The sequence below is a fragment of the Euprymna scolopes genome, chromosome 15 (genome assembly GCF_053919585.1).
Source record: "Euprymna scolopes isolate OS-2025 chromosome 15, ASM5391958v1, whole genome shotgun sequence".
NCBI classification, from domain to species: Eukaryota; Metazoa; Mollusca; class Cephalopoda; order Sepiida; family Sepiolidae; genus Euprymna; species Euprymna scolopes.
In genome coordinates, this window is record NC_136496.1 from 126,766,846 (window position 1) to 126,784,816 (window position 17,971).

At 32.4% G+C, this 17,971-nt stretch overlaps 1 protein-coding gene across 1 annotated transcript in view; it reads right to left on the bottom strand.

Moving 5' to 3' along the window:
* Nucleotides 1-17,971, bottom strand: part of LOC145294123 (14-3-3 protein zeta/delta-like) — a 177,704-nt gene that overhangs the window by 40,568 nt on the left and 119,165 nt on the right. Inside the window, exon 3 of the mRNA XM_080141227.1 lies at nucleotides 8,487-8,659. Coding sequence (XP_079997353.1) covers nucleotides 8,487-8,659 — 173 coding nt within the window. The remainder of the gene's footprint in view (nucleotides 1-8,486; nucleotides 8,660-17,971) is intronic.

The window sequence follows — 17,971 nt, forward strand, 5'->3', positions numbered from 1 at the left end:
ATGAGCCACGTGTCTGGGCTCGAACTTGAAACGTGAAAGAGGGAAAGAAGGCAAAAACTTACAGACAAACGCTTTTGCCCACGAGTGCTTATGACGTCACTGCTAAAAAAAAAAAAGCGTTTTAAACATAGTTTTTATTAATTATGTGTACGTAACTTGCAAAAACAATGCTTCGAAAACCAGACCCCCTTCCCAAAGGTGGTCCAGTTAACTGCCACAGAATGAATATTTTTTTCTAATTTTCACATATTATGCATCCAGGGCATTGTCCTTTTCGATGGTATCAGTTTCAATCCTGTTGGCTGCAGATGACAAAAGTTTTTAGTAGACATACAAATACACAGACAGGTCCCCTTTACATAATAGACTAGAATGGATACCCGGTGTTGCCTGGGTCGACATGAAATTCCGCTTGGTGACAGCTGTTATACTAAGGCTATTGAACAGTTTTTCATTATTATATGTGAACTCCATTGTTAACCCCACATCAATTTCAATAATAAAAGAATGGATAAAATCACGAAAATATTATCGTCCAAAAAATGAAGTATATGACAACCTCTCCATCAGATATTTCGGCAGAAGGAATACAAAGAGAAGAAGCTATTCTCCGGATATTGAGAAGTTTTTGTTGCCTGTGAACTGCAACCCTCTCCTTCCCCAAATAAAACAAAAAAATAAATAAATAAAAACAATTTTTCTTTTAATCAAAATAGCAAGGAGTGAATGTGTGACCGGGGGGGGGGGTAAAAAAAAAAATAAATAAATAAAATAAGAGCCGCCGTGGCCGGGCTCAAACATTAATAACCAAAGAGAGGAAGAAGGCAAAAAGTTATGGGCAAACGTATCAGCCAACATGGCCACAAGTGCTTATGATGTCATGATGTTGCAAAATAAGCTTTTTAAATATAGTTTTAATAATTTACGTGTGTGTAACTTGCAAAAACAGTGTCACAAAAACCAACCTCTCCTCTTTCCAAAAAGTGGTCCAGTTAACCATCACAGAATTAATCTTCTTTCCTAATTTTCACAGATGCATCCGAGGTATTGCTCTTTCAGATGGTACTGGTCTCGACCTGGTTGGATGCGACTGACAAAAGTTTTTAGCGGACATACATATACACAGATGTTTGAGGTTTATATAATAGATGGTAAAAATACTTTATTAATAAAAGAAATGGTATTGATATTTTTTTTAACTGCCAGAAACATGAAAATGACATCTCAATTTAGAGTCATCTCCCTTGTTTCTTCAGATGTTTTCAAGATGGCATTGCAAGAATGTCGCTCATAGTTTAACCATCAAATTTTATTTCCTTTGTAAAAACAAAACTGATAAATTTTTTATGATTTTTGGTGAACAATATTTTTTTTGTCACAGGTATATACATCATACAGATGTTTCTTTATTTTTGTTTTTAATTTGGGAGAAATTCTTCAAGTCATCACAATTTAAATATGTTCGGACAGGATTATTTATAACAGATCAACAAAATTCTTCAGCCGATCCTATTGCCGCAATGTTGCGTCCTTATTGTTTTACAAGTATTTTAATGGAATATGTTCTGATGAACTCCTCGCACTCATGCCCCCTTGGCGTACATACTCCCAACTAATCTGACAAGCAGCAAAATTTCATCACTATACTGTTGCTGTTATGTACGGCACAATCACGTTGACACACTGGTTCTCGCCATATCACCGGAGTTAAGCAACGTTGAGCCTAGCCAGTACCAGATGGGTGACCATTTGGGAAGGCTAGGTGCTGTATGTACCTTCTGTGGTCCAGCACCCTCACCCTGTAAAAAGAACTCCTCGCTCCAAAAACATCTACAAAAAAGTTGTAGATGGCCTATGCCTCTCCAGGGGCTCAAGGGCTATGGATAGATACTGTTGCAGTTCCTAGATGGTGGAAAGTCTTCTACTTTAATATTTTCTTTCCTTGGACTGCTGGACTTTGGAATTCCCTCCTTGTTTCCTGCTTCCATGACTGTTTGGTACCTGCAAAGTTTAAATGTAATGTGAACAGGCATCTTGCTACTCCGCTCCACTCAGTGTCCTACCAGACATGATTCCAAATAGTAGCCGTAAAGTTCAAGTGGCAATATGCTGTGTTTGGAATGAAAATGAGTGAAGTAAAAAAAAAATGGCGATCACCATGAGTTGCATTATTTAAAATCTTCTAAAAGAAATTTTGTTAGAAGTTGAGAGAAAATTTCAGAATCCCTCAATCAGTGCATATTTGCTGTGCAAACTTTTAAACTGTACTGATGATAGAAGAGGTGGGGAGGGGACCTCCCCTCCCTTTTTATTTCCAACAGAAATGAAGCGAACGAACTGATGAAAATGAAAGAGAGAGAGAGAGAGGTTGAAAATGTGTGCAAGAAGCAGAGAATACGGCAACAAATTCCCAGGCGATGAGATCATAACCAACTGAGCAGACGGTACATGTGAAATGCCACAGACAAAAAAGAAAAAAGAAAAGACTTCATAAATATGAAAAAGTGACAATACATCGAGGTGTCAAGTCTGTAGATGCAGTTTTACTAGTATCAGCACTTTATTCACCGCACAAGTTTGGGAGCGGCTCCCACTAAAAAAGATTCGGATACCTCAGATTTTTGTCAAATTTTTACATTACGGATCAGACATCAATTAATAAACATTCCTCAAATTTCAGTTTCTGGGAAGTATTTTAAAGGTTTTTTTTTTTTTTTTTACTTGAGAGTTACCACTTATCAAGGCCTGAAGGCCACCTGAGGATAAGGGTTAATGAATATAAGGTGGTGGTGTAGTAATCGTTAATGGTGTAAATTGGGTAGAATTTGATTATTTATGGGGACGGCTCAACAAGAATTTGTTTACATTGGATTTGAAGGCTACTATGTTGTATTCAATGGAGAAGCATGCCTGCGGAACAGTGTTCCATAGGCTGGCACTTCTGGAAAAGAAGCTTCATGGTATCTGCATTTAGATTCAGGCATAGATAGAGAGTTTATAGCGGCTGTAGCTAGTCGAGTGATTTATAGACAGCATAATATAACAACTTTCCATTTAAAAATTAAAACATATCAGATTTGCGTTGAACTTGAAGCATAGTTATTTGACATCACTTTTCATGACCAGATAAACTAATTTGTTCAGTCATAAATAAATGGATATAACGGGATAAATAAAGTAGGAATTGATTCAAACACACTTTGCACATCTTAGTTCAGTAGTTTTTATTGAAATCTACTTTTTCCAGTTTGAAGACAATCATAGTATCATTACCTTTTAAACTAAAATTAACAATAAATATTTTTTAATCATCTACATCATAATTCAGGTCATAAAGAGTTATGAATGATTTCCTTAATTCCAATTTCTTTTTAAGTATAAGCCATAAATTTTAGACATTTTTCAGAATTAAAATCATGTAATGGATTTTGATTAAAATTAGAATAAGGATTCTAGACATTAGGTTCACTCTTTACTCCATTTGCTCCTTAAAATAACATTTCATGAAAATTCACACCATTTCAAACAAGCCCGTACTTATTTACAGCCGCACTGCTCCAGCAAACTTGATCATGCATTTTTCTTTAAAGACTAGTACTTATTTTTCTTAAAATATAACATTTTAACAAAAACTAAAAAAAAAAAAATGCTGATCAAAATTAAAATTAGGAAATTATCACATTTTAATTATGCGCATCTTCACAAAACTTAAGCATGGTTATATATTTGTATTCATTCATCCAGAGGTAGTCTCGAAATAAAGACAAAATTTTGATGAACACGGTTTGTTCCTTTTTATTTCTCTATATATTTGTATGTATACAATTTACTCCTAAACTAATTAACTGATTATAAACTTTGGAAGACAGTTACTCGGTGTAAGGATAGGTATTGTGGGTTATATTTAGTTTAATTTCATGCAAAACAATTGACCCTTTCGTGAAAATTCAGATACTTCCGATTCTTGTGAAATTTTAACAATAGGTATTAAGCATTAATTGAAGGTATTCTCCAAATTTCAGTTTCTTTGGAATATTTTAAAGGATTTAATATAGGCATAACCTCCCATTTGAAAATTCAAATATTTTAGATTTGCATTGAATTTAGATTTCCTGAATTTCAATTTTTCTTAAATCCCTCTAAGCCTTAAATCTTAAAACATTTTCTGAAATCAAAATCATGTCAATGGATTTGGATCAAAATTAGAATATGGATATTATGGATCGTTATAATTTGGATTTTAATCTTCGCAAGGGGACATAAAACTGGTGCAAAACCTTTTCTGTTTGGAGAATTAATGTTACCCATCCTTGGACAGATAAGCTAGCTCTATCATAACACTTTGTGGAAATTTATTTTCAGGTTGTTTACACACCCATAAGCGTGTTCTTTTGAGTTTATTGCTGCAATAGTGATTCAGACTTTTCTTTGGTTTATGAGCACAAAGCACAATACTTTTGTTGAAAAATTATTTTATTACTGATGATTTTAAATTGTTAATTTGGAAATTAATATTTCGATTTAAAATGTAAAAAAAAAAGTAAATAAAATATTCAATGAAGTGCCCATTTTTTAAAAACTACAATATGCAAACATTTTTTTTAATCTACAATATGCAGAAAAAATTAAAATAAATTCATAAAGCAGACACTTTTTTATTTAAACATTAAATAATAAATGAATAAATTCATGAAGCAGACACTTTTTTTTATAAATCTACAATATGCAGACATTTTTTTAATTTAAAATATGCAAACATTTTCTTTTTTTAAATCTAGAAAATGCAGACATTTTTTTTTAATCTACAATATGCAAGCATTTTTGTTTTTAAAGCTTTTTTTTTTTTAAATCTAGAAAATGCAAACATTTTTTTAAAATCTACAAAATACGCAAACATTTTTTTTTTAATCTAAAATATGCAGATAAAAAATGGCCAACAGTCTTTACATGATTTAGACATTCAAATTTGATTTTCAAGTTTTTACAATAGCAGATGGAAAGGCATTTCTGACTGGAATTAAAGTTTAAATGGTAAACGACACAAACTGACAACCTGGGTGTGCCAAGTTTGAATCTAGTTTGTTCCATGGAAACACTTTCACTTAGGGACGTTGGCAATCGTCACATGATTCCTCCTGTAAGTACTCAATATCTTTCTAAAAAGAATTCTAACTAGAAAGATATTTGGGAAACAAATGCCAACAATAATCATCTGATTCATTCAAAATGAATGATTTTCAACGACCACCACTATTATATCAATGAACCTATTTGTCTATTTATTTAAAAGTTTAGTAAAGTACAGAATAATTAATACAAAATAGCCCCTCCTCCCTCTCCAAAAAATGGCAAGACATAATTTTATATCACTCATTAGAATGAAATTCTCTACTTAACCAGAAAGGTTTAACATTTATAACTCTTTAATTCAGACTTTTTCTGTTTTCTCAATAATCAACGTTTACTGGCAGCCATAGTATCTCTACATTTGTAGGACATCATTTCAAATTGACAAACAAGCTGACAGATATTAAAAAAGAAAAAAGTGAAGTGTCATAAATATTAGTTCAATCTTGTCCAGTCAGGTAGAGAATTTCATTTTAATGAGTTTGATATAACATAGATGTTTTAATGCGTTTGATATCACATGTGTGTTTTAATGCGTTTGATATCACATGTGTGTTTTAATGAGTTTGATATCACATGTGTGTTTTAATGAGCTTGATATCACATGCGTGTTTTAATGAGCTTGATATCACATGCGTGTTTTAATGAGCTTGATATCACATGCGTGTTTTAATGAGCTTGATATCACATGCGTGTTTTAATGAGCTTGATATCACATGCGTGTTTTAATGAGCTTGATATCACATGCGTGTTTTAACGAGCTTGATATCACATGTGTGTTTTAACGAGCTTGATATCACATGTGTTTTAACGAGTTTGATATAACATATGTGTTTTAACGCGTTTGATATCACATGTGTGTTTTAATGCGTTTGATATCACATGTGTGTTTTAATGAGTTTGATATCACATGCGTGTTTTAATGAGCTTGATATCACATGCGTGTTTTAATGAGCTTGATATCACATGCGTGTTTTAATGAGCTTGATATCACATGCGTGTTTTAATGAGCTTGATATCACATGCGTGTTTTAATGAGCTTGATATCACATGCGTGTTTTAATGAGCTTGATATCACATGCGTGTTTTAACGAGCTTGATATCACATGCGTGTTTTAACGAGCTTGATATCACATGCGTGTTTTAACGAGCTTGATATCACATGTGTTTTAACGAGTTTGATATAACATATGTGTTTTAACGAGTTTGATATAACATATGTGTTTTAACGAGTTTGATATAACATAGGTGTTTTAACGAGTTTGATATAACATAGGTGTTTTAACGAGTTTGATATAACATAGGTGTTTTAACGAGTTTGATATAACATAGGTGTTTTAACGAGTTTGATATAACATAGGTGTTTTAACGAGTTTGATATAACATAGGTGTTTTAACGAGTTTGATATAACATAGGTGTTTTAACGAGTTTGATATAACATAGATGTTTTAACGAGTTTGATATAACATAGATGTTTTAACGAGTTTGATATAACATAGATGTTTTAACGAGTTTGATATAACATAGATGTTTTAACGAGTTTGATATAACATAGATGTTTTAACGAGTTTGATATAACATAGATGTTTTAACGAGTTTTATATAACATAGATGTTTTAACGAGTTTGATATAACATAGATGTTTTAACGAGTTTGATATAACATAGATGTTTTAACGAGTTTGATATAACATAGATGTTTTAACGAGTTTGATATAACATAGATGTTTTAACGAGTTTGATATAACATAGATGTTTTAACGAGTTTGATATAACAAATTTTTTAATGAGTTTGATATAACAAATTTTTTAATGAGTTTGATATAACAGATGTTTTAATGAGTTTGATATAACAGATGTTTTAATGAGTTTGATATAACAGATGTTTTAATGAGTTTGATATAACAGATGTTTTAATGAGTTTGATATAACAGATGTTTTAATGAGTTTGATATGACATAGATGTTTTAATGAATTTGATATGACATAGATGTTTTAATGAATTTGATATGACATAGATGTTTTAATGAGTTTGATATAACATATGTGTTTTAATGAGTTTGATATGACATAGATGTTTTAATGAGTTTGATATGACATAGATGTTTTAATGAGTTTGATATGACATAGATGTTTTAATGAGTTTGATATGACATAGATGTTTTAATGAGTTTGATATGACATAGATGTTTTAATGAGTTTGATATGACATAGATGTTTTAATGAGTTTGATATGACATAGATGTTTTAATGAGTTTGATATGACATAGATGTTTTAATGAGTTTGATATGACATAGATGTTTTAATGAGTTTGATATGACATAGATGTTTTAATGAGTTTGATATGACATAGATGTTTTAATGAGTTTGATATGACATAGATGTTTTAACGAGTTTGATATAATATAGATGTTTTAACGAGTTTGATATAATATAGATGTTTTAACGAGTTTGATATAACAGATGTTTTAATGAGTTTGATATAACAGATGTTTTAATGAGTTTGATATAACACATGTTGTTTTCTTGTGGTGTGTAAGTTATTGTGTTGAATATTTTGAAATTTTACCAAAAGTTCTTTAGTTTTATTTCTAAGAAAAAGTTCTTAGTTTTACTTCTAATAAAAACATAATTCAAAGATAAAAATGGTGAAGCCTCTTTGGAAATATCCCACTTTAAACGGATATTTTTATATTGAAAATCGGTGATATTATTATTCAATAAAAACTGATATTTACTTTATATCATGAAATAAAACCAAAAATCTCCACAAATTTCCAAAATATGAAAGTTTCTAAAAAAATGTTCTTAAAAAAAAGTTAAATGACCTTACAAAGCACAAAATAAATAAGTAAATAGGTAAAATGTAAAGATTACATAATCTGCAGATCTAAATTTTGCTGTGATATGCACATTCAATCAGTTTGGTTATATGTTTCACATAAATTGGTCCCTCTGGAGGCAATACCGCAGTCCTCCAGAACTTTTTCAGTATCATTTCAAGTTTTTTTAAATCATGTAAAATTTATCCTATTTTAATTCTTCAGATTACTGTTGATTAAATACCAAAATGATTATATATTTTTTAAATAAAAACTTATTAAATTTTTTGAAGTGTTCAGTTTGTAATGGTAAGTTTGATATAAAAATGATCATTCTGTTCAAATATCCACAAAGGCGTCTGCAAATCATGTATTTTTAGTAATCTGAAAATTGGGTTGAAAATCAATAAAAATCAGAAATGTTTTCAAGAAAAAAAATATTTAAACACCTGCTATCCATGATCCATTTAGATATTCATTTCAGAATATAAAATGAATTCTTGTAATAAAAAATTAAAAAAAAAAATAAAACTCACAGATTTTGCTAAAGTGCACGCTTTTTCTCGGTTACTTTGCATTTCAAAGTAAAAGACTGATAAATTGAGAGCCAAACCAAGTCGAATAGGATTTGTTGGGCGCAGGGTACTCTGTGCTCCAGTAGCAATATCCCAGGCTTCTTGGTAGGCTGCCTGAGATTTGTCTGCCACATCTGAAAGAAAAAAAAAAATTCAACCATTTTCATATGTGATTTTTTAGAAACGTTATTTTAGAAATGCAAACAAAATAAATTCAGGTTCGTTACTAACTAGCATTCAACGGATATTCTCATCCTGAATATCATTTTCACAACATTTCAGTCTGGGGGGGGGGGCACCACTTATCAAGGCCAGGAAGCCACTCGGGGATAAGGGTTATTGCGTGTACAGTAATCAATGGGATAGTATCGTAGTAATCATTAGTATTGGAGATTTGATAAAGTGTCTTACTTAAGGGGGCGATTCATCAAGAATTTGTTTATATTGGACTTGAAGACATCCAAATTGTAGTCATGTGGGAAACAGATAAACGGCAGAGAGTTCCACAGGCGTGCACTTCTAAGATAAGAAGCTTTGTTCATGGAATCTACATTTTGATTTAGGCACAGATAAAGAGTGGGGAAAATTACTGACAGTGGTTTCAGCTAGACAGGTGTTTTTCATGAAAGATTGGAGCTCAGATGAGCACTTACCATGGAAGTGACAATAAAACAAAGACAGGCTTGCAACGTCTCTTCTGTGGGAGAGAGATTGCAGGGAAGAGAAGAGAGCATCCCCACTAAGCCACAAAGTCTATTTTGTACTCTGTCAAGGCAGGATAGGCTATTTTTAGCAGCTTCAGCCCAGATGTGGCAGCAGTACTTCATCCTTGGACGTACTTGATTTTTATATAGATAGAGAATTGCATCAGCAGTGAGATATCTTCTGGAACGGTAGAAGGATCCCACCATTTTTCCAGCGACCTGGGCAACAGACTTGATATATGTGTTCCATTTCAGATCAGGGGTAAAGGTCAAACCCAGAAGCTTAAACTCGGGAATTTGGACAGAATTTTGAACAGAACACTTTTACTTCACGGGGGTAGCATGCTCTCATTCCATCAGCCATGACTGAATAGAGGTCCTGAGTAATTCCCAATTGTATTTTTCAGTCGCCCACACTAAAAACTAAATCTTCAACCTTCAGGAGAATATTACTTTCACAACTGAATTTTCCAAGTAGTCTAACCATTGCGCCATGGGTCCCAGTTCAAAAGTTATGAGAATTTAAAGCGCAGAAATTCAAATTCAAAATTAACATTACTATACATAAAAGTACTTGAAATTATAAACCCTTTCACAATAAGAAATTCATTAATTTCTTTACTGTTTCTTTTGTTTGGGAGCAATTTTGATAGAATTTAATATTCATATGTATTTCTATGCTGTAGACGATTATTTAGAGAGTAAGAAGTACAGATATTAGCATTTTTTTTTACTCTTAAGAAATTGAGTGATAGATGCACATGTGATGCATACAAAGTACATATATAGATATGTGTGTATATATATATATATAAAGAGAATTAAAATTATGCAAATTATGATTTATAAAACTTTTACCTATATATATAAAAAGCAAAAGTGGAACGCGCATTTTTGTATGTCCAGGAAAGACTTCTTTCTTGGGGAGAGGGGAGGAGGAGGGGGGGTTTACTATTTTGGAGAACTTTTTATATACTCCCTAGATCATAATATTTACGATTTCCGAATGGACGTCGTCTCTACATTTATTTTTTATAAAATTCCCTCCATTCCGTCCTTTTGCGTGTTTGCTCGTCTTTTTTTGTATAAAAGTGAAACTAATCGGAATGAAGTAGGCTGCCTGGCTTTCCAGCCGGCACCTCCACAAACGCAATTAGTTTTGATCAATGTCGGGGAAACCCTTCATATCAAACAATTGCTATTCATTTGGAAATCTCCCGCTTCTTGGGGATGGGGCCGGTTTTCCCCAACATTGTGGGGAAGCAGAAACTGGCCTGCAGCCAACCTTCATTTCTGTGCCTGTGTGATTCTTCACTTCAAGTCAACTTTTTGATTGATAAATTTGACGCTTTTCACTTCCTCTCACCTTGTAGCGTAGCGGTAAGACTTCAGATTTTCTTTAACTTTCTTTTCCACCTTCGCGTCATGGGTTCAAGCCTGCTTGCCTACTAACACTCCCCCCTTCCCCCCAACACCCGGGCAACGCCAGGCACACACACTAGTTGTTCATAAAACAAGGAATACAAGCAAGGTAAAGTGAATTATTTCTTTATTCCATGGAATTTAAACATTTTTTTTTTTCCTCCAGAGGAAGAAGGTAAGCAAAAGAATTTTATATAACATTGCTGGTTAGTGCAAAAATTAAATATTTCAAAAGAAATGTCGAAAAAATTATATAGAAATATACAGATGCAAAAAAAAAAAAAAAAAAAAAAAAAAAAAAAAAAGTATACAGATGCAGTTGGGTAATTAAATCCAATCAATCAAGTTGCATATATTTTTATGCTAGAAAATTACCTGGCATTGCTCGGTATTAAGTGTAACGTTGAATTGTTTAAAAAAAAAAAAAAAAGAAACTGAGACAAGTGCATGCAACTATTATGTTTTTTTCTAAACAGTTCACTTCTTGTAAGTTATAAAATAAAAAAAGAAATACTCAAGCTGAGTTCAAAACCAAAACCTAACGTATGATAACCATTAAGCCAGCTTGCCACACTCTTTAAAAAGTGTTTTTAAACCTACTTATTATTAACATAAGGAAGCGGTCATGTGAATGATTCACGCATGCAAATGCGTGAAACAGTTGACAAACATAAAAATCCGATGACTCCTCACGTACAAATTTTTCAATTTTGACCCTTTAGCAGCCCTTTTTTCCAGATAAAAACCGATTAAAAAGTTTTCCACAAGTCTGAATACCCTATATACCAAATTTCAAGTCTGTAGATCAAAAATTCGTTGAGTATATAGGTTGAGAGTTGTCCTCACACACACCCACAAACACATTCCCACTTTTGTAGATAGATAATCCATCGTACATTATTGCCTTTCAAATTCTGAAGCTTTCAATTTTTGCGCTAACCAGCAATATTATATAAAATTTCTTTTCTAACCTTTTTCCTCTGACAAAAAATTTAAAACTCCATGCAATAAGAAAACAATCTGTGTACGAACAATAACTGTTTGTAAATAATAATTTGAGTAATTTCAACTACCTTTTTATAGATGTTCTATCTTGAATATTGAGCATTTTTATCAAAATCTAGAAACATTAATATGCATATTTCCTTTGAAAATTTTAAATACTCATCTATATATATATATATAAAGCAAAATGTGTGTATGTATGTTCACCTTTTGTGTATGTCCAAGAAAGGCTTTTTTTCAGAGAAGCGCTCGGTCGGCTCACAACTTCTTAAAACTTTTTAGATCACATATAAATCATAATATCTCTGAGTTAACAACGGATCTCGTCTGTCTATTTAATTTGCTCGACTTCGGGAAGATAAATATTCAATAGTTTTTCGCTCGCCGCATGTGGATTAGGCTTTTTCCTATAATAAAAGCGACACTAGTTCTGGCGGTATTTTTCCGGTCGCCATCGCCGGAAATGTCCGAAAGCAATCAGCTTTGAATGTGGAAATATATTGCTATTCAATTTGGACTGGACAAGGGAAGCTGTTCCCCTCCCCCCCCAACATCTTGGGAAAATAAAAATCAAAAAAGCGTTACCGCATTAAATAAAATACTACTCCGCAGTCAAAGTTGACCTAATTAAGTCATTAAAACGTGCACCTGCCCAAACTAAGTAATTAAATAAATTCAAACGTGTTTCCGTTAGTATGTCGCGGTGGCGCAATGGTTAACGTCGCACATTTTTTTTTTTTTCACACTTTAATTTACAACTTCGCCTCAAGGATTCGGGTTCGATCCTCATACTCACCTACCAAAACTTTTTTTATTCTAACCCCCCCCCCCCGCCGGAGTTTTGATTTACCTCCAAATACCCAGGCAACACCGGGTACACACCCACTAGTCTATATATATATAAGCGAAAATGTGTGTATGTATGTTCAATTTTTGCGTGTGTCTTCAAAAGGCTTTTTTCCGGCAGATTCTCAAGGCCGTCGCTCATTTTTAAAACTTTATATCACGTCTAAATGATAATATTTACGACTTAACGGTGGTCGCCTCTCTATTTAATTTGCCCAACTTTAAAACGTTAAATATTCAACATTTTCGGATCGGCACGTGTAGATTCACCTTTCTTGTATAATAAAAGCGAAACTCGATTCGAATTATTGACCCACGGCCAGTGGTCTCTAGAAAGCGATGTAACGTTTGATCAATGTCGGCTTCGTCATATCAGATGGTTGCTTTCATTTCGAGACGAGACTCCCCCTAATAAACAGGGAGCTGGTTTTCCCCAAACTTCGGTAAAAACAAACAAACCAGGTTATTGACCTCATTAAAAACTGTCCCGCAGAAAATGTTAACTGCTGAATAGCTATTGCTTACGATCGCCGCATGTGCATTAAGCTTTTTCGTAAATAAAACACTGTCCCGCACTCAAAGTTCACGTCATCAACTCGTCAAAAACGGGCACCTGCCAGGTCGCACATTTTTTTTTTCACACTTTACTATTTTCCAACTGCGCGTCAAGGCTTCGCTTTTTTTTTTTTTAAAAACAACCAACGATTTTTCTTTTCATTTACCCAAAAACGCACACACCTACAAACACCCGGGCCACGTCGGGTACCCCCCGCTAGTATATATACATTAGGGATGTAGCAATTATCAAATTAGCTAATTACTGATTAATCGGATGTTGATTATCGGCCGATTAATAGGTTTTCTAATGCAGATTCATTAGCAAATTTTGTTGTCATAAATAATACTAATATTAATAATATTAGAAAAGACAAGTTAATTCACTCTTTTGCTTGCCTGGTTTTTGGTACATTACTAAAACAAAGAAAACGGCACACACTTCTGTTTAACGGGCAAAAATTTGGCTCCATGTTAATCACCCCGGATGAGTGCAAAATTTGGTATGATTGACCTCCCCATTGTGGGCATTTCAGGCGATCAGCAATAAACCAGCCCTTCTACTGAATGTAATGCCGGCAATTTATAAATGTTGTGGTTATGAATGTGAAAAACTGTTTGGACATTAAAAGTAGTTCTAGGTTCTTTCGAGGAAACCTTTTCATTAAAAATTGAGTTAGCATTATGCATCTAAAATTAAGAAAAGCACGTTTGAAAAGTGTCAGCATTCTTTGAAGAAGCAAAACAAAATGATTACCAAATTAGAACTGATGTCGTATTCATATAATGACTAAACTAGAATTTTGATTCGAAATATGGGTTTGTAATAATGAGACGTATAAAAAAGTGGTAAAAAAAATAAATGTTATCAACGGCAAGATAAGTTACTCTTCTACCTACCTGGCAAAGTTTCAAGTGGTTTTACTCGCTTTAAAACATTTGATCGGTTAAAAAAATTGTGTTTATTTGAAAAAGACAAATGGCAGCTAGCTCTCTGTTAAATCAAGTTTGGAGAAATGAGTTAAAACTAAAAAATTATCCAAGATACTGTTAGAAACTCACTCAATATATGTTACTGTGACATAGGCTGACATATATTCGTTGGGTTTCTAACAGTGTTTTGTATAATTTTTTAGTTTTAACTAGAGATGTACCAATTATCAAATTAGCTGATTACCGATTTATCGCCCTTTTAAAAATCGATTGATTACTGATTAATCTGTTTTCTAATGCCGATTTTTCAACAAATTTTGTTGTCATAAATGATACTAATATTAATAATATTAGAAAGCAAGATAAGTTAACTCATTCTTTTGTTTGCCAGTGAAAATCTATCGAAGAGACCGACATCAATATCATTATCAAATAACAGGCATGACGTGCTGTTAACATGTAGATTTTTACAGCTGCACTCAATTTGAGGCAAATAGATGTAAGCATATGGAAAATTTCCCTCCTTTCTCATCCTATCAAATTAACATTATTTTTTGTTAAAGAAAATTATTTCATCTTGCATATTTCATGTTAAGGAATTGTAAAGTAAATTGCGACAAAAAAAGATGCTTTTATCACTCCAATTTAAGAAAACAATAGCAAATACAATTGTTTCCAATTCAATTTCGGCCTTCATTTCTGAGGTATGAAAAGTGAATATTGCATCATTTATAATAGCAAAACTGCACTGATGGACAATTTTTAAAGTATCATCAAATAAAACTGAATTCAACGACAGCAAATATAAACATTCAATATAATTCTATACATAATGGTTATTATGACTATTTTTTTTTTTTTTAAACAATTCCAGCTGCAACTTTATTATAAGTCAATAAAAATGCTGATATGTTCAATTTTGGTGGCGGAAATAAATTACCAAATTTCATAAACATATACTAATTTCAAAATCATATATCAAAAAACTATTAAAAGATCTGGAATTTTGCATGTCTAATCAATACATATTGTAGAATGTTGTATCGAAATCTCAGCTCTTTACACCATGTACTTCTTAAATAGTATCCGCAAGAAAATGAAATAATTTTATGTTGTATTTTTCACTTTATCATGGCGATGTAATTAAGTAAACGTAGAAGTTCAACATCAATTTGATTTTAATAAAACTAAGAACTGCATATTATGAACAAAAGAGTTCTTTATATAATTGGTATTTCTTTGCGATTCTTCGTTTGGCACGGGTCACATTCATTCATTTGAAGTGGTTCCCTCAACCCATAGAGAAAAAACTTCAGTTGTCCTTCAATGTTTGTGGCACAAATCATTTGTTTTGCATTGTTTATTAAATTGTTAGGTGAAAGTACAGACTAGTTAGAAAAACACCCTCTCTCCCATATGTTTACCAGTTTTAAAATAAGCAAATGAACTTGTTTTTCAGATTAACAGAATATTTTTATCTGCTAAACATTAATCAGAAAGGACTTTTTCATGGCATATGTGAAGCAGAATGATTTGCACAAACCAAAATCTTTTAATAAGAGATTCGTTCATTTTTTTCATATGAGAATTTGCAACTCTATAAAATTCCTACCTTAACAACTTACTATTGGGAACTTGTTCAAGAAATTATCCAGTTACTGAATCAATTTGAAAAAAAAAAAAAAAAAAAAATCACTAAAGAAGCAAATTACAGAACTACAACCATATCGATAATACCTACAATTTTAGATTTGAGGTTATTTATTTCAAAAGCTGTCCAATCTAATCCTGATATTTCTGACTTTAGTAGAATCCTTACCACTGTTGAACAATTCAATGAATCCATGGAAAAAAGATTTTAATCCAAATGATAAAAACTTGTGTCTACTTTCCTAAATCCAAGATTCACATTTAAATTTCAAAAGAATGACATGGAAAACACTAAGAATTGGATTCTATATCTTCTACTGATGATAATGAAGCAGAATCGACAGGATTCACTTCTTCAAGCTCTGTTGAGGGTCAAGAAGATCAAAGTGAAAGTAAAACTGTATCTCTTTCAAACCTGTTTGATGAATTAGCTCTGAATAAGCCTACAGTAACAAATTAAAACTTGGAGCAGGTAGAAACTGAGTTAAACCTGGAAACTACAATAGAAATACAAGAGAATCACAGTTTAAACTCAAAAGGAGTAAATCCTTTATAATTAAATGGCAAAAGAACTTGACCATTACGTAGCTTTACAACTACTCGCAAAAAGGTGATGATCCATTTCAGTGGTGAAAGTAGACACAGGAGACTTTACCAATGCTGAGTAAACTGGTTTCAAGATATTTAAGCGCACCACCTTCATCTTGGAGGGTGAAAGGCTCTTTAGTACATGTGGTAATGTGCATGAACCTATGAGGAATATGCTGCTTCATGAGAATAGAGAAAATCTAATGTTTTTACAATACAACTTAAAAGTATTCAACTTTAAATACTGAGGAGACTATGAGAGCAGAGGAGGCAGGCAGCTAGAATAGGAGAGGAAGTAGAGCAGCAGCAGGTGCAGAACTTCAGCTTATAGTCATTCACTTTAAGAATTATAATTTGTAATTGTGTTGTAATTTGTTTTTCTTATCTAATTATTTAATAATTTCATTTAAGAATTAGAAATTGTATTTTGTAATTTTATTTAATAAAGACAAAAAGTCATAATAGCGGTCAGACAATTAAATGTTAAGTTAAATTAGCAGTTACTATGTTAATGTGTCAAAGCTATCTGATGAGTCACTTCGCAGTGATGAAATGATTTAAATCTAATAGGAAAGAGAAAAGTAATTATTCAGCAAATTAATCAGCAAAGTGGTCGATTACCGATTAATTGGCAAAGTAGCCAATTAGGCAGATTATCAATTACCTGCCAATTGATCAGTACACCCTTAATATATATATATATATATATATTACTACTAAAACCATAAACATTGTTCGTTATCTTATGTTTGTGCACAACATTGCTAAATCAAGTTGGAAGAAATCAGACAAATGTCAATTTTTTTTCAAGTGTTCAGTTTGCTATGGCAAATTTTATTATAAATAATTTTAGTTTGTAAATCATTTTGTATGTATGCTACAAATTTTGCACACATAAAATCTTCAAATTTTTTTTTTTTAACACTTGAATCACCACTTATCAAGGCCCGGAGGCCACTCGAGGATAAGGGTTAATGGGTATACACTAGTCAATGTAATTATAGTGTAGTGGAAATTTTGTAATTGGATTACTTAGGGGGATGGTTTATCAAGAACTTGTTTACATTGGACTTGAAGATGACCATATTGTAATCAGCTGGAAAGCAGGCAAACGGAAGAGTTCCACAGATGTGCAGTTCTAAGAAAGATTTATTCATGGAATCTACATTTAGGTTTAGGCACAGACTTCTGTCACCATCACACAATACCAACCAATATTACAATAATATTGATGCATATAGACATCACTAATTTTAGTTAGGATGAAAGTGTAATATCTGTTCTGATGGTGTATGCAATCTTTTAGAATTCCCCTATATTAAAAAAAAAAAAAAAATTGTATGACGTATGTACCTGTCACAGAATAATAATATCGTATTCCAAACATCACGTAAATTAATAAAATATTTTTTAACTAAGAAAATCAAATTTTATGAGGAAATGAGGATTGTGTCTTGCTCTACCATCTTGGATAAACGAAGGGAGATAACTCGATGTGAACTTCCAAGATTTTTTGTTTGTTTTCAGTCTTGTAATGATGATAGTGCGGAATCTGTTGGATTGGAGACTCTTTGTTGGACCATGTCTAAAAGGGAGGGACTAGTAGTAGATTCACCAACTCACATGTGGCAACAACAATACTCATAGGTGTATGGTAGCTTTGTAGAGATACAGGATACTGCAAAGTGTGAGTAGTTTTCTGTTTTTCCTAATATCTATATTTCAATGCATACCAAGCAAACT